General features: G+C 35.3%; 1 protein-coding gene across 1 annotated transcript in view; it reads right to left on the reverse strand.

The window, feature by feature from the left end:
- Positions 1 to 26,756, reverse strand: part of ntrk2a (neurotrophic tyrosine kinase, receptor, type 2a) — a 243,282-nt gene that overhangs the window by 185,821 nt on the left and 30,705 nt on the right. Inside the window, exons 6-11 of the mRNA XM_028802412.2 lie at positions 23,533 to 23,669; positions 23,315 to 23,447; positions 21,118 to 21,420; positions 19,360 to 19,386; positions 18,059 to 18,120; positions 15,627 to 15,726 (exon numbers count right to left, since the gene is read on the reverse strand). Coding sequence (XP_028658245.1) covers positions 15,627 to 15,726; positions 18,059 to 18,120; positions 19,360 to 19,386; positions 21,118 to 21,420; positions 23,315 to 23,447; positions 23,533 to 23,669 — 762 coding nt within the window. The remainder of the gene's footprint in view (positions 1 to 15,626; positions 15,727 to 18,058; positions 18,121 to 19,359; positions 19,387 to 21,117; positions 21,421 to 23,314; positions 23,448 to 23,532; positions 23,670 to 26,756) is intronic.

The raw sequence follows: 26,756 nt of genomic DNA on the forward strand, positions 1-26,756 counted from the left end.
TAATCTGAGAAACAGGCAGCGATTCTCCTATTAGACTTGTTAGAACCAGTAAAAATCCTCCCTTCCTCTAGTAACTGTTTTGTGTAGTCTTTGTTTTTAAGCCAACTGTTATAGTCTTTTGGTGTTATCTGATTAACACAATATTTGTATACACATACAAAATGGTATATCAATTTTTCATTAGTCTATCCTTTTCCTATATGACCTTTTTGCTAGGATGGTGTATAAGCCACAGTTTACATCAGAAGGAGTGGACTAAAGGAAGAAATTCATCCAAAGTGGACCAACAGTTAATCAAAATGCATATACTATTAAAATAAAGAAACTGGTAAACATTAGACATGATAATATATTTACAATCCATGAATCTGGGTCTTTGGTTCATTTCCTGACCCTGGCACTTTCTGTGTGAATTTTCCCTCTGTGTTTTTCTCTGGATACTCTGGTTCAACCTATGCTGTTAAATAAAACTCTATATGTATGTGTGAGCATAGGCTTGTGGGTAGGTGTGCTCGGCAATTGATTAATGCAGAAAATGAACTGCCTGACTGAACTGGCAACAATATCCACCGCGTGCATATTTTATATTTCTCTATACAAAACGGATGTGCTAATTCCTACCAAGTAGTCATACGATACCCCATAAATGACGCTGAAAGCTATTTGAATACATTCTGCTTATTTTATTTATAGGGTGAAAATTTCTTGCTGTTAGTGAAATTTAATCTAAATCCCTTTAATGCTGCCATAACAAGACCTGTGCTTTACTTGAATGGTGGTCATTTGCTGATAGAATTGATAAGTAGCCTGTATAGGCATGCATTTAAAAATAGAACCAATGCCCCATTGAAATCTCAATTTTCAGTGCCATATTTAGCAGATCTTATCTCTTAGTGCAACTGACATAAGCCAAATAGATAAATCAGCTAAAATAGTAGTCACAGATAGCAAGATCCCATCCAAACCAACTTCTATCACTGCATTTTTTTACTCTCTTTCAAATTATGCAATTCTAAATAAAACTCTGATAGACAATTAAATCTGATCTTTCCAACCCCTTACTGCAAAAGATTAAAGTGGTCAGTTTCAAACTAAGCCTGAAGCAGGGGAATAAGTATTGTTTAGTAAAGTGTAGGTCAACCTTTAGGTTTTAGAAAACAAAAAGTGAAAGACCATATTACATGCATTTTGATGATGGTCTTAAAAGGGGTGCTTGTGAGTTAATGAATTTCACGAAGAACTGAATTTGCTACATTTTTAAGGTATATTACTTTATTTCAGCATAGCAACTTTTAACAATAAACTAATACTCAAATGTGTGGCCCTGTACTTTTTTTCTGGTACAGAAACTCTCCTTACATATACTGTGCAATGTAAATACTAATAAAACAACCTACTAACACAAAATGTTACCTATGGTTTTCCTTTATTTTTCCTGGAAGTTTTGATTGCGGTATGCAGATCTAATTCTCCTATCTTGTAACTTTTTATAAGCTGATGTTATGGCAACATACGTTTAGAGTTACCCTGATATCAATAAAAATTGATCTACATCAATTTAAAAAACACATTTCAGTATTCAAACAGAATCTGAAATAATGAAGCAATTAAAATAAAAAGACCATTTTTTTCTACCTGTTATGCATGTGAAAAATAATTATTACATTAAAATACCATCTAGGGTAGGTATTATTTTTGAGGGCCAAAAGTAATACTTTATACATCCCATATGGGCCAGATTACATCAAAAACAAATAACGCCACATATTGTTTATAATCAAGACACATAGGTACCTCTCTGCTCATCACAAACTTATATTCTGCTAAACATTTCTCTTGGAACTGTCTTCCCTCTTCTTTTTTTGGATATTGCAGCAGGTTAAGAAAGCTACAATCTGTCATGAGACAGAAATCAACTATGAGTAAAAAAAAGTCAGCCTATAAACTCGAGTTTGAGGAGCATTCGGGATAAAGGTGAGAATTTGTAGTTAAAGCAAAGGACATTTGTTTACATCTGCAATGACATCCGTTATGACTGAATGACACTTAACCACATTAAAAAAAAACATGCTGACCACATTAAGTGTTGGTCAGAAACGAATAGTGATCACATTTAACACAAGTGGAAATCTGATCAATGCATTTTCTATCCTCACACAAAATTCAAATCAGTGGAAAAGGCAGAAGAATTGTGTAGGGCAGTGGCAGCAGTCAGATAAGCCGCAGAATGGTGGCCAGCCCTGACACATGAAGAGCTTTTAAAAGAAAGAATGTCACGTCTTTGGCATCATACTAAAACACTAAAGTTCTTTATGACAGTCTGGCATGTCACCTGCTTTTCATTTTTTCTTCTTGGGCCACTATGAGCAGTCAGTTTGCATTCTAACTAGCAGATACTGGAAAGACATTTTAATGCCAGGTGCAGATGTAATCCATTTAAAATTATATATGGATTCAATCAGGGTCACTGAGAAAACTAATGGTCATTGTGGGCTGTATGTAACAAGTTTTGAACATGGGTCTCAAGTTTGACACCCCTAATCTAAGCACATTTTTCAGTGTTTTTTTTTTTGTTTTTTGCTGTTTGACATTATTGTTATACACCACCACCACCAACAACAATATTTATTTATATATCACATTTTTATACAAATTATGTAGCTAAAAGTGCTTTACAAGATGAAGAATGAAAAATATAAAAATAAGATTAGGCAATACTAAGTAACAAAGAATAAAGTAAGGTCCGATGGCCAGGAGGACAGAAAGAAAAAACAAAAAAAACTCCAAAGGGCTGGGAAAAAAAATCTGCAGGGGTTCCAAGGCCACAACACCGCCCAGCGCCCAACATAAGTAATGTAAATCAGTCCTGATGGAAAGGCATCTTTGAGAAGCTATGCTCCTTAACTATACATGTGCCAGCACATGACATTTGGGCTGAGCAGAACTTTCTTGTTAGATCTTTACTCATCAAAGGGATGGAAACATTAAGCCCATTTGTCGAATAATTAGATTTAAATACAAAAGAAAACATATAATGTTGAGAAAGGAAACATAAATAGAAAATGTCCATTATTTAGATAACAAAAAGGACTTTGTGTTTGAAAAGGTGAAGGAATCTAGTACAGGAGAAAAAAAAATGTAAGAACATCCGGTGTTTAATGTGAAAGGAAAAGAAAGAGAAACCAAGTATTTGAATTTTAGTTTTGACCCTGAGCTGCCTACTTTTTGGTTCTGTTTTTCCTTTGGTCTGTTGTCCTGTTTCAGAAATCTTTATCAGATTGACTTTGGAAAAGAAAACCTGATGCTGATTTTGTCCAATGAATAGGAAATGTCAATTCTAACGTACAAGAAATAACATGAATGGTCTAAAGCAGTGGTACTCAATAGGTGGACTCCAGTCTGGATCTGGACCTAAGACAATTTAATCTGGACCATGAACAAAACAAAAATTCAGTTCTTTCATTTATGTGTTGTCAGAACACAGAAAAAATAACTAACACTATGTAAGCAATCTAACCTAAAAGTGCTTGTTACTGGTGCTCTTGTATCTGACAGAAGATGCAAAGCTTGGTGTATGAACTTGAATACCACTTGATGACCACTGCTTGAGACCTCAGCCCACCATATTAGACATTATGAGCAAGCTTCACCTTAAATATACAACATTACACAATATTACACAGACTGCATCAAGAATATTCTCAGCAAATTGAAAATGGGTAAAACTAGTACAAAAAAGTAAAAATAGTTCAAAAATCTTCAACCAAAAGAAAAGGAAAGGTAGCAAATGAAAATCACACATTTTAGGATGAATGGACTGAAGTTTGAAATCAGTGCTTAATTTGTCATGAAACAATTGCCATTGTAAATAAAGACTAGCAATGTGAAACACCACTATGATACCAAACACATACATTTTGAACAGAACTATCTCCAGTGCAATGAACAGCCACAAAATTAAACCATCTGAATTTATCATATCAAGCTACAAGCAAAACAATTATTAAGACAATGATTCAGCAAGAGTGTGCAATGGAAGCCTCACTAATAGTTACTTTATGTGGTCTTGGGCAAGCATAAAAAACCCTTCTCTGATGCTAAAATAGTAAAAGAATGCATGAGTGAAGTGATACAAGCTATGCTTGATGGAAAACAAAAGGATGAATTGACAGAAAAAACAAGCCAAAAACCTTGTTCAGATACCAGTGTAGTAAGACGCCCCAAAATACTAAGTTAGGCAACTTAGTTGTGCCATTAAAATCGGAAAATTAATTCTGCTAGCTGAGGATGAACTAGCAGACATCACAGATAATACAAAATTGATTGTCTTCATGAAATACAAGAGGGGAAGACATTCATAAAGCAATAATGCAGATGCTGAGTGTGAGTGATCTGAAGCAAGTGTTAATAGATCCTGATGGAGCACAATGCATGATGGGTAAAGAGAATGGACTGATGAAGCTCTTGAAAGATCATCACTCAGACCTGATACCTCATCACTGCATAAACCATCAGAAAGGTTGTGTGCCAGTTTATGAGAAACATATGCTGAAGTTATGACTACAATGCATTATTTGCCCTGCAGCATTATTTATAGTGCACATTCCTGACAAAGGTTAGTGCAACATTTTATTATTTACTTCTCCGGAATAATGTTAGTTGGTTCAACAGATGAAAGGTATTAAAATGTTTTGGGTCATTTAGAAAGACCTGCTAATTTTTCTGTTTAAAAAATTTACTTAAGATTTCAAAACTCACTTTGAAGACTTCAGCCTCAGAAAACAAGTCCTACTGTTCATTAAAAATCCATTGGTAATAAAAAGTGTCACAGAATTCTCCATGGAAACACAGTAAGTCTGTCAATGGGCCAGTGCTAAAATTACTGCAAAATGAGCTGATTGACCTCCAAGAAAGTATTCTCTGAAGGATCCCCCCGTGACCCTGTCACTTTCAGTGGGCAAAGATGGTTATTGCAGCAAATGTTCCCCTCATGCAGAAACTACCCTTCAAATTCTCACCATTTTTGCCTCAAAATACTGCGATGAATCAGCATTTTCAACTATGATAAAAAAACTCACATTGCAGTAGTGTCAGTGCTTAGCCATCACACCTTTTGTAGCAAATTTTAAAGACTTGGTGACAGAAAGAAGATGTAATTTTTCTCATTAAAACTGCATGTTTTCCTGCACACCATTTTAAATTATTTGATACATTGTTTTGGGCATAGTTCTATGTTTTTTTTGCTCATTCTACCACATTTCTCTGAACCTTTGACTCCAAAGAAAATTTAGTAAGTGGATGTTAAAGATTTATATTTGAGTACCTGCTGGTCTAAAACAAGCAAAAACTGTCATTTGTATTTTGGCTAGATTATGGCATATATATCTCATTAGGAAATCGTCCTTGCAAACATTTCACAAGAATAAAAGCGTTAATGAAATGATGATGAGGGAAAGAAGAACATCACACGTTACAGTAAGAAAGGAGATTGTTTTAATAAGTAGTGACTTTTGAGAGGACACGTGATTAGTATGGGATGGTATTACAGTCACTTACAACAGCATGAATATTTATAATACAAAGTGTAACATGAACAGGTTAACAGAACATATTGGATAAGAGGGGAAGTGCAAGGCACATGTAAGTCAGTATGTTTGAAGTGTGGCCATCAGGTAATTTAGTATACCGATGTCTATAATAACTGTCGGAAAACACAATTTGTTGTATAAATGTTATTTTCGGCAAAAATATTCCCCTGTGCGTAACCCACAAGTACCTGTACGTTTTACCCGGATTTGATGTAACTCTGGAAAATGTATCCATGGGTAAACACAGGGCCTGGCAAATAAACTCTGACATTATTAAACTTTTGTTGTTGTGACTTGGTGATAGTCACACAATATGCTAAACGAACAGGGAATTGCCTATGTCGGAATATAAAGGGAATATATTGTTTTGAGTTGTAAGTGTTATGGAATCCTTGTTATTTTTCTGTCGTAATGTTTCTTGTTGTCTGGAAGTTTGCCACTGCTCTTCAGAAAGGTTGTGTGTGCAATTTGTTTTTCGTTCACTATCTAGGTACAAGACTTGCTGCCGCTGATCTTCACATAATGTCGCTCTGTGGTTTGTCATACAGTATGTTGTCTTTATTGTTCTAAGGCATCTTGCCTGTGCTGGTTGGTCTGGCGTGATGTAGATGTTTCTACTTTTGTGCGTTGGTGTGAGTATGTCTGCGGTGGGTTGGCACCCTGCCCAGGATTGTTTCCTGCCTTGTGCCCTGTGTTGGCTGGGATTGGCTCCAGCAGACCCCCGTGACCCTGTGTTCGGATTCAGCGGGTTGGAAAATGGATGGATGGATGATGTGAGTATGTAGGCTGGCGAGACCATTTCTGTTGGTTGCAGCTAGGCTGTATTTGCCTTTTCATTTTATCGGGAGGCTTACATTGAAGTGAAGAATAAAGGAGGTGTAAAATGGTAGTGTCATAATGCAGTTTCGGTCAGTAACAAAGTATGCACCAAATAAACAGTCAAATACCACAGTCAATAATTGGTCACATTGAAGAATTGAGGACTTGACGATAATCCTAAGACCAAAACTCTGCCAGGGATACAGTAGTTGCGGCAACCGTTGTTTACATCGAGCACGGACAGACACAAGAATATCTCCTTAATTTATCATGGTAACTAATATGCCTTTAAGTGCTTCAGTACATTTCTTAAAAATATTACCTTGATTCATGTTGTGCATGCAGACAAATACAGTAATCAGTGAACATCTGGACAATTTATTTCTTAACATTTTTTTTAAAATGAATGTTAAATCGTCATGTTAGATGTTTTGTAAAACATTTATTGAAACCTAGTGATAGATAGTGTATTAATCTATTACCTCCAGGGTCCCATAAAAATGAGAGCTATAACAGAATTAAAACTCAAATAAAAACATAAGAAAAATGTAATATTAGCTAACTTTGTACTGCCAAATTGTACCAATCAAATACAATCAAGTAACACACAGCAATCTCCTTTTCATACAGTGGGCAAAGTAAATTGTTTCTTTATACTGCATAAATATGGCTTACTGTACCAGGTTGTTTCTTTTCTGGTAACAAGGCCTCTTCCACAGTGACACTTAAAAGTCTGCCTCAGACAGTACTCAATATTTACTAATAGGTTTAAAGGCCTAATACAGTATAATGTCACCCACATCATCAAAAGTACTAATGACATCAGAATCACTGGGATGGCCATCTAAAGAAATGTAATTATGAGAAGAAATAATGTACTGCAGTTGGAACATTCTATCCTTGAACATCACCAAGACAAAGAACCTCAGGGGAAGAATGCTCATTGTTAACCACTTGAAATTCCATGTGCTGCAAACCTCTGACAAGCTAGCTTTGAAACACTGAGGCTATATGGAAAAAGCAGTAATGTATCTTCACATAATTAAATAGTTACATTATTCTTTACATTAGTGTTTGGCTGCATTTAGAGAAAACATTTAATTCATTGCTGAGATATAGCGTAATGAATGAGTTTGCCCCAACTTTTCCTGACAAAAAATGTTACATCTTATCATGGTCATGATAATATACAATAACAAAATTCATGAGCTTTCTTAAAATACCAACAGAATTATTGTTGGAGGCAATGATCTACCTACCAGTGTAATTAATCTCGGCATTTACAGCAAAGGCATACTCCTGTTAATACTAATAAAAACTTTTCACATTGCTCTTTAATAACTACGGAATTAAATGGTTTATATCCTATACTAGTACTTGATGTCGCTGTCATTTCAATCAAAATAGCCCTCCTGACCTTGGGAGCGAACTTCACAGTGAACTCGAGACATTAGAATCACTAAGGAGAAAACCCAGCATCTGTTTTCAACAATAGTGTCATGAATTGTTAATATTGTACTGATTGCTATTTGTTATGCTCTATGCTTGTTAAATATCATAGTTTTATATAATATATTGCAAACTACTGCATACTGCTGGATTAGCATATTAAACTATTTATTGTTTGTATACTATATTTTAGTAAGCATGTTTTAAATTGTATGTATGTCTAATGGATAATACTGTATTTCTGCAACAACACAGTACTATTTTTTGCTTCTTTATAAACCTTCCTCCCATAATTTTATTTGTCTTTATTTTTATTATCTATATATATAATTCACTAAGTCCATGGCAAGCAAGACGCACGCAAGACCGAGCCCCGCCCACCAACAATTCACTAAGCAGCCGACCATGGCACACGCACTACAGAGCCAACAATTCGCGTGCGAGCGAAAGCATTTGCCAAGAATGTTTTCATTAATCAAGAACGAAAGTTGGAGGTTCGAAGAAGATCACATACCGTCGTAGTTCCGACCATAAACGATGTCGACTGGCGATCCCATGACCCGCCGGGCAGCCATTACTCCCACTGGCATGCCTCCGCATAAAGTCAAACTTAAAATTGGTTCAGTCGTCATGTTTCTCAGAAACCTCATGCCAGCAAGAAGTCTCTGCAAAGGCATAAGACTGACTGTTCTCAGCATTCACCGCAATGTACTGGGGTGTAAAACAATCGCAGCTCCTACCTCACAAACTGTCCATATTCCCCGGATTTCCCTGACCCCATCAGATTCAAATTTGCCTTTTACTTTTACACGCAGGCAATTTCCTGTTAGAATGGCCTTTGGAATGACAATTAATAAGGCGCAGGGACAAACTTTCAAAAAGATATGCCTGTATCTGCCAAAACTAGTTTTCAGTCACGGACAATTGTATGTTGCTTTCTCCAGAGTTCCATCTTTTCATTCGCTTACAGCACACAGAGAGACACGCGTGCGAGAGAGACACACACACATACACACACAGGCGCGCGAGAGAGAAACACACACACACACACGCAGGCGCGCGCGAGTGAGAGAGACACACACACACACACAGGCGCAAGAGAGAGAATCCCTGACCCCATCAGATTCAAATTTGCCTTTTACGTTTACAAGCAGACAATTTCTTGTTAGATTGGCCTTTGCAATGACAATTAATAAGGCACAGGGACACACTTTCAAAACAATATGCCTGTATCTGCCAAAACCAGTTTTCAGTCACGGACAATTGTATGTTGCTCTCTCCAGAGTTCCATCTTTTCATTCAATTACAGTCGTATCCTCAAACCCACCCCATTTGGACAACTGTGTCTTTCAGGAAGTGTTCACCCATCAATACATAATTACACATATATGCGTATGGTATGTCGCGGGTTGGCTAGTTCCTTATTAATTAGTATATGCGCTACTGTAAAACACGTTAAGAATTTTATTGTGGAAAATAAAACTTTGAATCTTGAAATAGTAGTTTGGCAGTGTGGCACAGTGGTTAAGGGTTTGGACTACAAACCCTGAGGTTGTGGGTTCAAATTCTGCCAATGAAAATTGTGTGACCCTGAGCAAGTAACTTTACCCGCCTGTACTCCAATTGGAAAAAAGAAAAGAAATGTAACCAATTGTATTTCAAATGTTATAAGTTGCTTTGGATAAAAAGCGTCAGCCAAATAAATCAATGAAATTGAAATGATAAGTGTTAGCTGCGACATAAATTAACACAGATCACAAGATAAAACAGGAGGTTTACTTCCAGCAACTGTCCAATGTACACAAACGATAGATCTATAAGATCATTAAGTTAAAAATATTGTGTTTTGGCTGGTATGGGTTCATAAACATTTGCAATGAAGTCACTGGCCAAAGTTTACAATCACTTAAGCTTGAATTTAGGATTGTCTGTACCTGTTGAATATACAGCTTCATTGAAAAGAAGTTCTAGAATTTTCAAATGTTGGATTTCTTTAAGTGGGAAACTCAGATTTGGCTAACTTTAGAGTCACCAACTAACCTCTTTACACCTTTGGATGATTCAGGGAACAGAAGTACATGGAGAAAAACCAAACGTACATGAAAAGAAAATTCAAACGTGAAACAGCCAAGTTTTGAACCTAGGACTTTGGAGCTGTGAGGTACCAATGCTTACTATTGAATTATCATAAAAGCAAATAAAGAGACAGCTAAATATAAAAAGTCAAAGTGTCACAGAATATACTATTATTACAACTCTACCACAGATGAAGAACCTAAAGTTCACCTTTGACATATATTGTACTTAAGCAAGTTTTAAATATAAGATTAAATTGTTTGGTAGAACTTGGACCCCATTTGAACTCCTGTAGTTTTCTCTGTGTTGATTTAGATTTCTACCAGGAACTCTTTGGGTCTTTTTTCCCTCACAATACAATGCAATTTAGTTTCATATATTGAGAGCTCCGAATTGTCTCAGTGCAAATGAATGGACGCTGAAGTGGACAAGCATGTGTAGGGTTGGTTTCTGCTATATGCTAACCGCTGCAAGGCTAGACTCCATCTCAATATGACCCTGTGTTACTTAAGTGGGATCAGAAAATTAGTTGCTGGATGGAACAATGGATGGCAGAATGAAAGGATGAATTGATTACTCTGATAAACTGTAACATTTTTCTCTTGAATATGATTTCATAACATATTTGGTATACTCCAAACTTGCTGAAATCAAATATTTATACAGAAATCTAAAATCATGAAATTGATTACTTTTGCTCTAGAGCCGAAAACTAAACAGTGATTTTCAGGTCTATTTATAAAGTACAATTCTGACTGTACAGTGAGTGCCGGTAGGTAATAATTTCACCATTGTATGAATCTAACTTTATTGAGACTTTAGGAGCACACACAAACTATATCATATCATATCTATATATCAAACTATAAACATATCTAGTACAGCTATAATGTACACCATTTGGTTTTCAACAGTTAGCTGTCTGTGACTTTCTTAAACTGCTCTTGAATTTATATAGGGTCCAGATTAATATTCCAGTTCAACTGTAACTATTTTGTTCTGATTTGATACCATATTTTGGCTACACAATGGATCAATGCTACTTCTATATAAACTTTAATTCAATTTATTCTTGCATTTGCACTTTTCACAGACCACAGACTCAAGAGTACTAACACATATTACACAAATACAACTATAATTCAGTAACAGAAATTTCCACCATTTATATACACAATACTAATTAAGCTAAACAAAAATAAAAAGAGAAATTAATCTCAATGATTAACAGAATTGAATTATACAATGTAAAATCTAGGTTTTATGTTATCATTACTATTAGAGGAGGTTTTAGGAAGACTATGTACTATACTATGAAGGTTAGAAACAGGGTTATCCAACAGAAGTGAACTAATTCTATTGATGATTTTCATTAGACTCGCCAGTAATGTCAAGACACAAATCAAAAATTAATTCTTGCTTTCTATTCTAACAAGAACACAGGCCTACTATTTTTCCTCTTCGCCAAGATGACTTCCATTTGCACTCCTTAAATTTTGATATTGCTTTTGAATAACACAAAAGAATTTTTTGCCCTCATGGATGGAGTGTGTCAAGCTGCACAAAGGCAGACAACACAATGAAAAACATTTTTTTCTACTGAATGTTCTAGGCAATTTTGTCTCTTTATAATTTGTAAAGGGGGCGGGACAGTGGCGCAGTGGTAGCGCTGCTGCCTTGCAGTTAGGAGACCTTGGTTCGCCGTGGAGTTTGCATGTTCTCCCCGTGTCTGTGTGGGTTTCCTCTGGGAGCTCCGGTTTCCTCCCACAGTCCAAAGACATGCAGGTTAGGTGGATTGGCGATACTAAATTGTCCCTAGTGTGTGTGTGTGTGTGTGTGTGTGTGTGTGTGTCTTGTGGTGGGCTGGTGCCCTGCCCAGGATTTGTTTCCTGCCTTGCACCCTGTGTTGGCTGGGATTGGCTGCAGCAGACCCCCGTGACCCTGTAGTTAGGATATAGTGGGTTGGATAATGGATGGATGGATGAATAATTTGTAAAGCACTCTATGTAAACCTTTTAATACTAATAGCTGATTAGGTTTAACCAATATCAATTATTCATTATAAACCTTTCTAAAAAAGTGCTTTTTTCATTCCTTTCTTTATTCTTTGTGGATATGAGTAATTAAAATAGCAATTTCAAATCTGTACAAGTGTAGATAAGTTTTTACCTGTTTAGTTTTCTTTTTCTTTTTCTTTTAGAACTAGTTTTTTTATGTGTCTTTTTTGCTATTTAACCAGTTTCCGAGAATGCAACTCTTTAGGACTAACTTAAGTTTAATTACTACATATTAACTGTGCTGTATTTTAAAATTTTGTAAAATGCTGTACGTACACACTGTAAAGTTCGTCACATCCAATACTGCTAAACATTATAAAAAGGGTGAGAATAACGTAATCTAGAAGGAACTTTCAAGATTGCTACAGAATCTGCTCTACAGCCATTTTGTAGAATTCTAAATTAAAAAATGTTTTTCTTCAACCCACCCTAAGGTACAGCAAATAAGTAAATGCCATATTGATTTGGAGAAAGTGCTGGTTGTAAATTCAGTGCATCAGTCAAGACTTAAATTGCTAGCTGACCTGATTAATAAATAAACTCTAACAGGAAAATGATTTACCTATAATTATATAGTTGCATCTTAAAACAACAACTGTTTATGTTTTAGTTGCTCTTTTCAGGGGAAGACTTAAAGTCTATGATGGAGGCTAAAATTTCTTGCTTTGTTGTTTGTATTCAAAATTATTTTAAGAAATCTAAAAATGTTGAAACTAAACAGAATATCAGCTTGTCATTTCACTGCACACTCTGCCCATCCCACAGCTAATCTTTTCCCAGTCTCATAGTATCTTCCTATTGAGCTGAGATTATTTGGCGAGAATGGACAAAGACTAAGGCAGAAGATTTCATTTATAAAAGGTGAGTTCAAGTAAGTTTGACAGCCAGAGGAAGAGGCAACATTATGAGAAGCAAAATGGTCAGCAAGGTATTCATGTGAAAGAAAAAATACTACAATAAGTTAACATGGAAATTATCAGAAAGTAGACCAAAATGTTGATACCGTGAAACAAGTAGATACTGACAAATTTGCTACACAGAGACATGGTTGTAAGATGAGAAATGGAGGGCAAAAACACTTAAGAAAAGTTTACCAAAAGTACAGATAAGTAGGATGAAAACTAAGTAAGTCTCAGAAGTCTCTTTAAATGGTAACAATAATAGATAGATAGATAGATAGATAGATAGATAGATAGATAGATAGATAGATAGATAGATAGATAGATAGATAGATAGATAGATAGATAGATAGATAGATAGATAGATAGATAGATAGATAGATAGATAGATAGATAGATAGATAACCAGCTTAGGGACAGAAATGGAGGGAATGAACTGATTATTTGTTGCAGTCTGTATCAGCATATAGTATATTGTCCACAGAGTTAACGTATACATTATAAAAAAGAAGAGCTCAGCAAGCATACCAATTATATCTACTAAAATAATTTTAATTAATATAATAATGGCTTCCTGTTTATACGTATAATGGACATACTCACAGTATACAATACCATTCCCTACTGTAATCTACATTGGCTTCTTAATTCCTTTATTCCAAAGGAATTTTTTAAAAACAAAAACATTAAACATTCCTGTTTGGGTAACTTTTGTAAAATATTATCAAGATTTGAAAGTTACCACAGTACTACTGCCAACTATACTATGCTGTAATTTATTTTGACATGGATCTCTTTGTGAAGAAAATATTTATAAAATTTGTGTAAAATTTCTTCTAAGTCTGCATTCATCTGCATCCTATGACTTTTTCTGATGAACTAAATAATATCTGCCATCTAACATAAAAAGCTCTCCTTCATAACCTTAAATACTTCTGTCATATCACATGTCAATCATTATTTAATACTTAATCTGAAAATATTAAAATCTGTCAATCTTTCCTTATATATCACACCAAACAGGTCTTCTCTGGAATTCACTTACAGCTGTTACGTTCTTTATGTGAAACAATATTCTGCACGTGACTTCAGAAGTGCATTTAATGGCTTAAAGATGCTGTTCAACAATATCTGATGACACTAATAGATAACCAATACATATGCCTTACAGTTGTTTCATCTAACAATCTCTACAGACTTTCACAACACAGCTTGTTATATGCACATAATATGAAAAACCACTCAAAAGATATTCAATAGAGTAACAAAAGTACGTTTTAAACAACACATAAAATTCTTCATAAAAAGCAATTCTAATGCATGTAGGAACAGAGTTTAAAACTGCACCCTGAATTTAGCCAGCATCCAATGATAATGCCAAAACTGGAGTAATGGAGATCCAGTTTTTTATCTTGTTAAAACTCAAGCAGCAAAATTCTGTATGCCATGCATCTAGTTCATCAAATGATTTGCTAAGTTTCAAAACACTGGTGTTAAAACAGGCCAGTCTTGAGAAAATAAAGGCATAGATAGATTAATGTTTTCATAACAATAATAAGCAGAAAAGCGAATCAGCAAATACGTACAGGAAGTATTAAAAAAAAATGTTTTTTTTTTTTGCTATGATCAGAATTGAACAAGACTTCTCTGTAACCACTCCCTAAGTTTCTGGTTTATATCAGTAATTCTCAATTGCAGCTTTTTCATCAGTTCATCAAATAACAGTTTGATCTAAATCAATTCCCGTGTTGACAAAGGAAATATTATTAAACACACATGCTTATGATCATCAAGGATAATAATTTTAAAAAGTGGTATGTCAGAGAAATTTGGAAGAAACTTTGTGGAGATTAGCTCATAAAGGTTAGCATGCCTTTTTGGGATATCATTAACCAGGAGATTTTATACTCAGGTTAAAAATGTTGAGGTCTGGAAACATTAACAGTAAACATTGCACATGAAAAAAGGAGTTTAAATATTGTATCAATGGAGACTTCTACAATCAATCTATTAGTGACATTGATGCACTTAATTAATGCTGATAATGCTTCTGAGTTGTTTTACTGATGACAGAACTGATGTAAATAAGGAAAATGTAAATGGATTAGTTCACAATCACCTTATCTTTAAAAGAAAGAGGTCTATTATTTGCCATTCAAGAACCCAAAACACATTAGCACAGAATTGCTTTCACATAAAGATCAGGATTACTAGCAACATGGACAGACAAGCAAATCACCTTACTTAAGCCTTATTAGGTGTGCTATAAAGCAGAGAGAACAGCAAAATACAAACAACCAAAGAGTATTAGTCACTTTTACCACAGGCAGAATGGAATTGTCACAAGAATATATTTTAAGGTATACAGAAAGAATGTCAAAATAGTCTGGGTGTTCATCTGAATTAAGCAGAATGATTGGCATTTGTAAAAGCTGAAATTGTCAATTTGTTTAATAGCAAAGAACATACAATATGAAAAGTCCTTTTAATGTAGGATAATTAGCTCTAGTTTGCTTCCAAAGATACTAATTAACTAAGAGAAATGAATTCATGAAAAATGTAGAAAACTGTTGAGTGTTACATTGCTCTTTTATTTTGCATTTTTTGCATTTCAGGTTAAAACATCAAAAGTTCTTTTTTTTACAATTACAATCACATTGAAAATAATTAACTGCTTCATTATACAAAATACTATACTATATTATCCTAAAATGTTTTGTATTTACAAAATCTCCTACCTTTGATTCCAAATTTTGAGTTACGTCCAAATTTCAGGATAATCAGCATGAGTACAAATCCAGTGAATGCTACAGCAGCAATGCCCACCACCACATATACCTAGAAAAAAGCCATTCAATGGAATAGTGAACACTGGAAGAAACTAATCAGAAGAAAACATATTGAGCCACACCCTGTGAATTGTTTGAAGTAAAAATGAAAGGGTAAAACATTCTGTCATTTCTTTATTTTAGTTCTTTTTTCTATTGTTTTTTTTTACAAATTTTAATTAATCACTTGAAAAAAATGACACATATGGCACGAGTATAACTGCCATTGTGATCTGCTAGCATGACACAATTCAACATTATTTGATAGTTTAATTTTTTTTAATGTATGGATAATGTGATTACAGTATTATGTGGTATCGTATCTCACAAATTTGACTAAACCTCAGTGTAACAGTAGGGCACAAGTGATGTAGGAGTTGTGCAAAAGGTTCAAGCATAGAACTGTAAGAAAGTGTGACGGTTGTGCAAATGTTTTTTGTCTCATCTCTACTGACTCAAATAATACAACTGTTTTTAACTTGTATGCATAACAACTCCTAATTTTTTACATAGTTGAATTATTTATTATCAGGAATGGGCTGGAGGAGGAGTATAGGGACCTAATCAATGACTTTGTTAAATGGTCCGACTCAAACCACCTACACCTGAACACCAGCAAAACCAAGGAGCTGGTGGTGGATTTTAGGAGGCCCAGACCCCTCATAGACCCAGTGATCATCAAAGGTGACTGTGTGCAGATGGTGCAGACCTATAAATATCTGGGAGTGCAGCTGGATGATAAATTAGACTGGACTGCCAATACTGATGCTCTGTGCAAGAAAGGACAAAGCCGGTTATACTACCTTAGAAGGCTGGCTTCCTTCAACATCTGCAATAAGATGCTGCAGATGTTCTATCAAACAGTTGTGGCGAGCGCCCTCTTCTACGCAGTGGTGTGCTGGGGAGGCAGCATTAAGAGGAAAGACGCCTCACGCCTGGACAAACTGGTGAGGAAGGCAGGCTCTATTGTTGGCATGGAGCTGGACAGTTTAACATCTGTGGCAGAGCGAAGGGCGCTCAGCAGGCTCCTATCAATTATGGAGAATCCACTGCATCCATTAAATAATGTCATCTCCAGACAGAAGAGCAGCTTCAGCGACAGACTGCTGTCACTGTCCTGCTCCACAGACAGATTGAGGAGATCGTTCCTCCCCCAAACTATGCGACTCTTTAATTCCACCAGGGGGGGTAAACGTTAATATTTAACATTATACATAGTTATTGTCTGTTTTTTTCACCTGTATTATTATCATTCTTTAATTTAATATTATTTATTGTATCAGTATGCTGCTGCTGAAGAATGTGAATTTCCCATTGGGATTAATAAAGTATCTATCTATCTATCTATCTATCTATCTATCTATTTTTGGTGTTACGTTGTGAAACCATTACACAATGACCATTTGTGACATAGTGTGATTTCTGTACATATAGGGTATCTAGATACTTTGAATTGGATTAAACAGAGTAGCACATTACATAAAAGGAATCCATCTGTCAATTCATTTTGAAATCAGCTTAATCCTACTTAGAGCCACAGGATCATCTTGTACAAAGCAGAAATGAGCTGTACACTGGGCACCAGCCCACAGACACATATGTAATTTTACACAGACATTTATTCCCACAAATAAGCAAGATTAATTAAACAGTGAAGCAGAAAACCTACTACTGGAATTTATCACAAACACCATGTTACAGAGTGCCACACTCTGGAGTGGTTTTCCTAAAAATGATGTATCTTGGTGAATAATGAACAAACTAACATAGTTTTTTAGGTGACTTTCTGAAAGGCTTTGTGTTATCCAATATTGAAAAATTCAATTTAAAGTGCTTCTTTTTTGATTCCTCGCCAGCATCAGCATGGACAAAAATCATCTCCAGTTAAATGATTAATGCACAAATAGTCAAATCGTTTTTTTTCACCCAAAAACTACATATACCGGTAATTGGAAAAAGAAACACTTCATTTTCTAACACAATTTTGCATGGCAAATGCATATATAAAATACCATGTTTGTGAAGATATTAAGCTCGACTTGAAAAATATTGAACTTATCCTTTAAGATGCTCTTTATGAATAATGACTACTGTAAGTCAGGTTTGTCAATAATTTAAAACCATGATGACATACTACTATAAACTACCTACTACTGAAAATATATACAAGCTACTACTTATACATAAGAAACAATATTGTTTAATAAGTAAAACCAATGTACTCCACACACACTGCAATTTTCTAATTGCATGTACTGGGCTAATTGAAAAAATTAAGGAATTTTTTGGGGTTTCCCTCTTTATTTCTAGTATTTTGTGTCAAAATCAAAGTAAACACTTACAGTGATGCCTTCTTCAGTTTTTTCTTCTGTACCATTGATTATCACATTTTCAGGGGAATAATCTACAAAGGTATAAAGTGAAATCATGGTTTAACTTCTGAATACATTGAGCAATTGCAGATTTTTTAAACAATTATTTTGCTAATATATTACTGATTAATTCTACATGAAGAAGTAGTAAAGAATTCATTAAGTGACAGGCCATCTTAAACTTAATGCAGAATTTGTTCTATAACAGGTGCTGGGGTCCCTGTTTATTTAACTTTTTTTTTGATTTTGTATATTTTTAAAATAATGAATTGCATGTCAAGAGAACTCAACCTTCATTCTGAAAGGAACATAAGAAGATCCCATTTCAGTTGCTCCAGTTTCACAAGAAAGAGACCTTTTTGTTTAGTGAATTCTTAAGTCTTCTAGGAGTCTGCCGTCTCACTACAGATTGACAGACTGGCTTGACAGCTCGTCTTTTAACTTTGTTTTGTTCTCTTAGTTTCAGATGTTTATGGTACAGCTTTGTTCAATGTGACAGTAAAAAGTAAGCAAAATTGATCTTTTATTTAGGATCACAAACAAAACAGCAAGAATAAGAAAAAATCATGAATGTCATCTTAAAATGTAATTTTAAACACATTATCATATCTTATATATATATATATATATATATATATATATATATATATATATATATATATATATATATATATATATATATAAAAATTGCATTATCATATTTAAAATCATAATCCAGTTAGGTTGAAACACACTAGGGACAAGGTGCCAGCCTATTGCAATGAATATTCATGCACACATTCACATTTACTTATACTGAATGAGATTATCTATTCAGTATAGCCTGACATGCTTAATTTTTGGGTTGTGAGAGAAAAACCTAAGGACATAGACAAAAAAATGCAAAAAATCCTGCCAAATCCACACAGACAGTGACCAAACCTGGAATACACACATGGTCACTTAGACCTGTGAGAAATATAATATTCCATATGAAAAATTATTTGAAAAATTGCTAATACTAATATATTAATTAAAGCACACACATATTCAAAAATATTCTGAACCCTCTTGTTTCACCAATATAAGTTAAAGATGAACCTGATTTCTCCTGACCATGTTTTCTCCCATATCTCAAAGATATCAGGATCATACCATACAAGCATGGCAAGGAGGTTCAAATACAATACAGAGACCAGACCAAGAATCAAACACAGATAAATCTCTTGAGCTGAATGGCAGATGAGCTAAACATTGTAACAACATACTGCACTCTGTTTAAACCAACTCACCATAATATATAGGTTCTGTGACTGAATCTACAACAAACAGAAGATAAAAAAAGGTTATTCACATTGGCAATTAAAAAAGAGTTAACAACAAATAAAATTAAATTAGGTATAAATAAGGGATTTACTTTAAATGCTTAAATGTTGATCTATGCAAATTACAAGAGTCATTTGAACTCTCTAATTGTTTTACATTTTAAATTGAACCTTGTACATTCATGTTTTGCAGACAAATTTTGTGTAAAGTGAGATACTTTTGGGCATATGGATTTGTATCCATTATTGGCTGTAGAATTTCTAATATGTCCAATCGTTTAACTCTTTCGATTCTAAGTTGCATCACTTCTCCAAGATCAGGAATATAAACCTGACTGAATTGTGGTTTCTTCGAAATTAAACTTGTAGTAGCTTTAATTGTTGCGGGACCACAGATTCTCATAGCGTATGGTCCAGAATCGTTTAAATCTATGCTTGGATCTGCTAGGTTTTTAATTCCACTTGGTCCGGGCTGATTATTACTTTCCTTGTTTTCTGGATTTGCACTTAAGATTATTATTGTTCTTTTTTCAGTTCTTTTCTCTCCAGTGCTTGTGGGCCCCTTTTTGACGTGCTGCCCTTTCTTCTTCGCTTAATCTCTGACATGTCATCTAGAACGCATAAAATTATTGTCCAGAAAAGGACTACATCGAAGAAAACTAATAGATTGTATCTCTAAAAATACTGTCCAGAAAATCTTCTTTAAAGAATGAAACTGAGGACTTTTCATAAATGACTTAAAATGAGGAAAACGTAAAAAATTATAAGAGCTGAGAGCGCAGGAACTGTGTCTGACAAAAGCATTCACACGAAAGAGAGTTGAGTGGACCGCAGGCGTGTTTGAAAATGGCTGAGAGGAGGTTGGGACTTGACAAAATCTTTTGGCAATAGTCTCATCTCGCAGGACTTGAAAAAAATCTCTTGGCAAAAGTCTCTTCTCAAGATTTTCTTTTATAATAGAGAGATGTATCTGTTCAATGCCTGTTATGTAGATGCTTATGGAAAATATCTTTAATACTGTATATGCATATCACTTAAAGCTGACTTAAAAGACTTCAAACAATTCATTAGTAGAAGTCTTGTAGTTCTCCCCAATGAAGGTACATATTTCTCTAAAATTTGTAAAGGCATTAATGAAACCGGTCTTCAAGTTGCTGTTTTAGCCAGTAATGTGTAAATTTTCAACTCTGGTTGGAATGTCAATGAGCATTACATTATGTGATCTATAACTATGATTTTAGGATGGTTTGTTATGGCATAAGGGTAAGGACCTAAGGTTCCAGGTTTTGGGCAGCTGCTTCTTGATGTGATATAGAGTTAAGGCAAACTAAATAAGTAGAAAACACTTGTAAAATCAATACAATTCCTTACAGAGGCATGTTAGGCTTAAACGTATCAGTGATTAAAACACATTAAAAACTTTGTACTTGTTAGAAATGTTCACATGTAATTAATTTTAATCATAGAAAGAAACAGCAACTAAGTGAACAGCACACACCTAATTTTTGTGTGAAAGGGATATTTTAAGTCTGTTCTTTAGCATATAAATATAATTATACATTTTTACAAGATTAACAGAGGTCATTTCAGATATTATCCTTATATTTAACATTGAGGCACTATCTTTTAGATTTCTGAAAAAAATAATGTATTTTTAATTTAGATAATATCTATCTACACATAGTAAGATTGGTCTGTGCAGAAGAGATGCATTCTTATGCTTACCATTATCCCAAGGAGTCCGCATAAATAGAGCAAATACGGTGCTTTTATCCATTCCATATTGGTTCTTAGCCAACAAAGTGTACTGGCCATTGTTGATATGTGTAGGATTATCCATCTGGAGGCAGCCATGGTGGTCAGTGTCATTAACAACATGGATCTTTGTCTGGATAAAGTCGTTCTCATTTAAAACAGCTCCCTCGTAAAACCACTGCAGTTCTGGTTTTGGGTTCCCTCTTACACTGAAAGGAATGCACCAGTGGTGATCGGACATGGGTTTGTCTAAATAGATGATTTTTGGTGGAACTAAACAAATGGGAAGAAGTATGAATTAGTGAGCCGTACCTATAAGTGATACATTTCTAATAATATATTTAAGAGCCAGATCCCAATAAGTCAGAGATAACCGTCAGCAGACAATAATATTTCATTTTGGAAGGTATCATGCAGCATATCAATGTTGCCAGTAATTTCAGTGCCAGTGCAGAAGTCTCAGAGAAGCTTCACTTGTCCGGTGTAAAAAAGGACGTCTTAAACAGTCCTAGTAAACAGATAAGACACAAAGACTTGAACCAATGAAAGAACCTAGTATCTAAAATCTATGCAAAACACAGTGATACTTTAAAGACATACGTCAAGCTAGAAAATCCCTGCATAAGGTAAGTCTGCCTAGGGGTTGTAATACTTAAGGAAAGCTCCTGAGGAATTTACAAATTAAGACAGCAACATTAAGGTGAAGGTACAGAGTGAATAACTGTTGAGGTATAAATGAAACAGAAAAAGCCAGCCCCCTTTCCAACAAAAGGTAAAAGCAAATGAGCTCGATGGATGGAATGGTCTCCTCTTTTTTTCAAACCTCTTATATTCTATCCATCCATTATCCAACCCGCTATATCCTAACTACAGGATCACGGGTCTTATATTCTAAAAAAAAGTAAACACATAAACTGTGGGGACAGTTGTTCCCAATAGAAGGAAGAACCACAGAAAGCCTAATAAAGATAACCCCTGCTTTTTAGATCTGATTACCAAGTTCATCTAAGGTGCATGTCTAAAGAACATAAAATCCTATTTATTATTGATTGGTTTCCCTTTAAGCCCCTGTATTTTTGAATACTAATTAAATACTAATTATTTTGACAATTAAATTGTCACAGGGAGCTGGGCCAACCCTGAACCAACTGGCATATGACAGAAATTTGACACTCCAATACATACACAACAAAACAATATGATTTAGAAATGTCAGTGAACATAATATTCACATCTTTGGGATGTGGGAGGAAATTATATGTGAAGGAAATCAACGTAGTCACATAAAGAAGGTTCAAACTACCTAGAAGAAGTGACTAAATTATAACCCATGCCATCAAAATCAAATGGATTGAAGTTACAGTGCTTACATAGTACATTAAAAACACAAAAATATTTTTATATATTTATTCAATGTATCATCATTCAGTAAGACAGCAGGTCTCTTCAATGTCACAATAAAAATAAAAGTAGCTTCTTGATTGATCAAAGGTGCTTGCAGAACTTTCTTTTTTAAAAGTAAATAATCACTACTTCTACTGCTTCTACTTAAATGTAATGCATGTCCAGGCACACAAAGCAACATCTTAAAACATATAAAGTAAAGAAGTACTCTCCCCTCATAGCTTTGAAGACCTGGCCTCATGGAGGAGAGGGGGGTTTGGGGGGTTAGTTAGGGTGGTTTGAGGTTCTGGTGTTTCAAATGGGATGAATGAAATGATTGGGATTAAAACTCAAAATAAAAACATGTAATGGCTTATGATTTCTTCAAAAAAATAAAATTTTACTCATGACAACTGATATGTTATTAGATAACACCCTCATGTATCAGTGATACCTATTTACCAACCCATACCTTTCTCAAACATACTCAATCCGATTCAGGGTCATGGTCGGGGACTTCAGTCTATGCCAACAGCACAATTCACACAGCCAATTTACAATTTACAGTTAACCTAACCAGCAGCTATTTGGTCATGCGGGAGGAAAATCAGAGAACCAGGAGGAAAAATTCCACACAGAATACATTTGAATGCCAGGAAAACAGACCCCGGATGCTGAATCTGTGAAGCAGAAACACTAACCCTCTCTGCTACCATGCTACCCCCATTGCCTATTTGATTAAAAAAAGCATTTTGAACATCTGAAATGTATCATTTTTACTTACAATGTACAACCAGCAGAACAGAAGATTCGCTTTCTCCCACTACATTTTCTGCAGTGCAAAATACCCTTCTCCCATTATCAGTGTAAGAAATGTTAGTTAGCTTCAGAGTTGCTGGTTGCACTAAAGTGTCAGCCTACAAAAGATAAAAAAATATTTAATGGAACAGAACATTATGCACATACATGTATTTTTAAAATTTTATTGAACAAATGAATTACCTGATAGACTGTAGCAAAGTTATCAAGGTACCAATTAACTTCCAGTGATGGAGAACCGGAAGTGTTACATTCCAGCGTGATATCGCTCCCTTCAAGTAGGACTACACTGGAAGGACTTATCAGAGCTGTGGGCAGGACTGTCAGAAAGGGAAACAAAGAAAATATAAACAAAAAGGTGAATAATTAACAGTAAATATGCAGTAGAGTATGGAAACTAATACCATTTATAACATACTAAATTCATATATTAATATACTTTTTACTAGGTTCCATACATATTACCAGCACAATGCAGAAGAAAGTCCAGTAATGAATAGATTTCTGCTATTTGCACTGACACATAATGATGAGAAAACAGCAGCTACACAAGCCAGTGTTCAGTGTCATATTGTGGTAAACCTTATAATAAAAGGTGTTCCATAAATTTAATAGGCATGAACAACAATGACAGAAACTATAAATGGTGAAGGAGACAGAGAATATATACATGATTCTAGCAGGCAAGTGGACTGACAGTCGTCCAGGTGGTCTTGTGACCTATTGCCAGTCCTCTATAACTTCTCTTTTTCCTAATTCTTTTTGAGTAAAGAGACAAGCCACTGATGGCTGGGAAGAGGTCATAGGAATTCCAGGACAACTGGAGGCATTACAGAGGTGCTGGAGATGTGTACTTAAGGGTACATTCAAGAAGGACTGGGCTAATATTTAGGGTACAGCTGAAAGTCTCTGACTTAGTAAAGAAGGATAGTGTTGCTTGTTTTAGGTAAAGGGCAATTGATAAGCTGCTTCAGAGACCCAGTACTTTAAGGGGTACTGAAGACACAGAATTGTATGTGCACCATGAGCCAACAGAAGAAGTTCCAGTTTCATGTCCCTGCAGCCAAAGAAACATTACAATCTGAGTTGCAAATCTTTAGGAAGAGCAGAGTTAATGAAGTAAAAGAAAAGTATACCAGGATTTCAGGATTTTTTGAATAGTAATTTTTGACAGCTACAATTTCAGAGACCTCTGTGTTTGATCACTATGAACGTCCTCACTCAGCTACTATGCAACCTTTTGAAATATTTATTAATCTGCCTCCACAACATTTTTACAGAAGAAAAAATTAATCATTAGAATGAAGAGTTTGACTTTTTTTTATTATAGTATTTTTGTAGTTTATGTCTCTTGTGAAATGCCTATGCCTAATACAGTGCTTTTAAGAAATTTTTTTACAAAATGGCCTAAATACACTTAAAATGCAAAGCACACTGCATCCTGATTTTTGATGGACAATTAAAATAACAACAAATTACCGTTTTTTTTTTCTCTCAGACACTATAGCAACAATGGGTAAGTTAAGAAGCAAAATGTGTCATTGTTCAGGGAATGTTTTTTGATATACACTATATTGCCAAAAGTATTGGAATACCCACCTTTAAACACACATGGATGGATGGATGAACTTTAATAACATCCCATTCTTAATACATAGGCTTTAATATGGACCTGGCCCACCCAGCTTCAAGTCTTCTGGGAAGGCTTTCCACAAGGTTTAGGAGTGTGTCTATGGGAATTTTTGACCATTCTTCCAGGAGAGCATTTGTGAGGTCAGGCACTGATGTTGGACGAGAAGGCCTGGCTCGCAGATTCTGCTCTAATTCATCCCAAAGGTGTCCTACCAGGTTGAAGTCAGGGCTCTGTGCAGGCCAGTCATGTTGCTCCACACCAAATTCACTCATCCATTTCTTTATAGGCCTTGCTTTGTGCAGTGGTGCGCAGTCATGTTGGAACAGGAAGGGGCCATCCCCAAATTGTTTCCTCAAAGTTGGGAGCACGAAATTGTCCAAAATGGTTTGGTATGCTGAAGCATTAAGAGTTCCTTTCACTGGAACTAAGGGGCCAAGTGCAACCCCTGAAAAACAACCCCACACCATAATCCCCTCTCCACCAAACTTTACACTTGGCACAATGCAGTTCTCCTGGTAACCACCAAACCCAGATTCGTCCATCAGACTTCCAGACAGAGAAGCATGATTTATCACTCCAAAGGACATGTCTCCGCTGCTCTAGAGTCCTGTGCCGGTGTGCTTTACAACACTGCATCTGACGCTTTGCATTGCACTTGGTGATGTAAGGCTTGGATGTAGCTGCTCAGCCTTGGAAGCTCTCTACGCACTGTTCTTGAGCTAATCTGGAGGGCACACAAAGTTTGGAGGTCTGTAGCTATTGACTCTGCAGAAAGTTGGTGACTTCTGCACACTGTGCGCCTCAGCATGTGCTGACCCCGCTCTGTGATTTTACGTGGCCTACCACTTTGTGGCTGAGTTGCTTTGTTCCCAATTGCTTCCACTTTGTTATAATACCACTAACAGTTGACCATGGAATATTTACTAGCGAAGAAATTTCACGAATGGACTTATTGCACAGGTGGCATCCTATCACAGTACTACACTTGAATTCACTGAGCTCCCGAGAAGGACTCATTCTTTCACAAATGTTTGTAGAAGCAGTCTGCATGCCTAGGTGCTTGATTTTATACACCTGTGGCCATGGAAGTGCTTGGAACACCTGAATTCAATGATTTGGAGGGGAGGTCCCAATACTTTTGGCAATATAGTGATTTGAATTAGATCCACCAGACTAAACCTCACACAGCTTTAAAACTATTAAAGCACATGTAAAAATGTAATATAAGTGAATATCCAGGATTTGGTGAATACTAGAACTTTGGTAACACTTTAGTTACTAGACTAACTGCTCTGTGTTTAGAAGAATTGGTAAGGAACGAAAAATCAATGTTTTGGAGGCATTAACATGGAAAAAACACACATGGGTATGCTTTTATATAAAGCTATTGGATCCCTAAAATAATGCAGGCAATAAAATGGGGATCCATGGTCAGTTTACTGTGTCACGAACGGATCAGAGCACAAGCACTTAAGAACCCTCCTATGAATATACAGCCAGACCTCTTTCATTTTACTGAATTAATAATATATTCTTGGCCATAGTGAAAAACATAGTATAATGAGCTTATTTACAAAATGGATGGATGAATGAAATGAAATACATTCTAGGTAAAAATATTTTTCCCTATGATCCTGCATGAGACAAAGTGATTTAAAAGTGAAAATATTAATATTTATGGATGGCCATGTTACTATTATCTCCAAAATAGGAAAAGCTAAAACCATCAAAAAGGCTTTGTCTGACGAAAAACTTTAAACATTTAATTTATTTT

The sequence above is a fragment of the Erpetoichthys calabaricus genome, chromosome 5 (assembly GCF_900747795.2).
Source record: "Erpetoichthys calabaricus chromosome 5, fErpCal1.3, whole genome shotgun sequence".
Classification (NCBI taxonomy): Eukaryota; Metazoa; Chordata; class Cladistia; order Polypteriformes; family Polypteridae; genus Erpetoichthys; species Erpetoichthys calabaricus.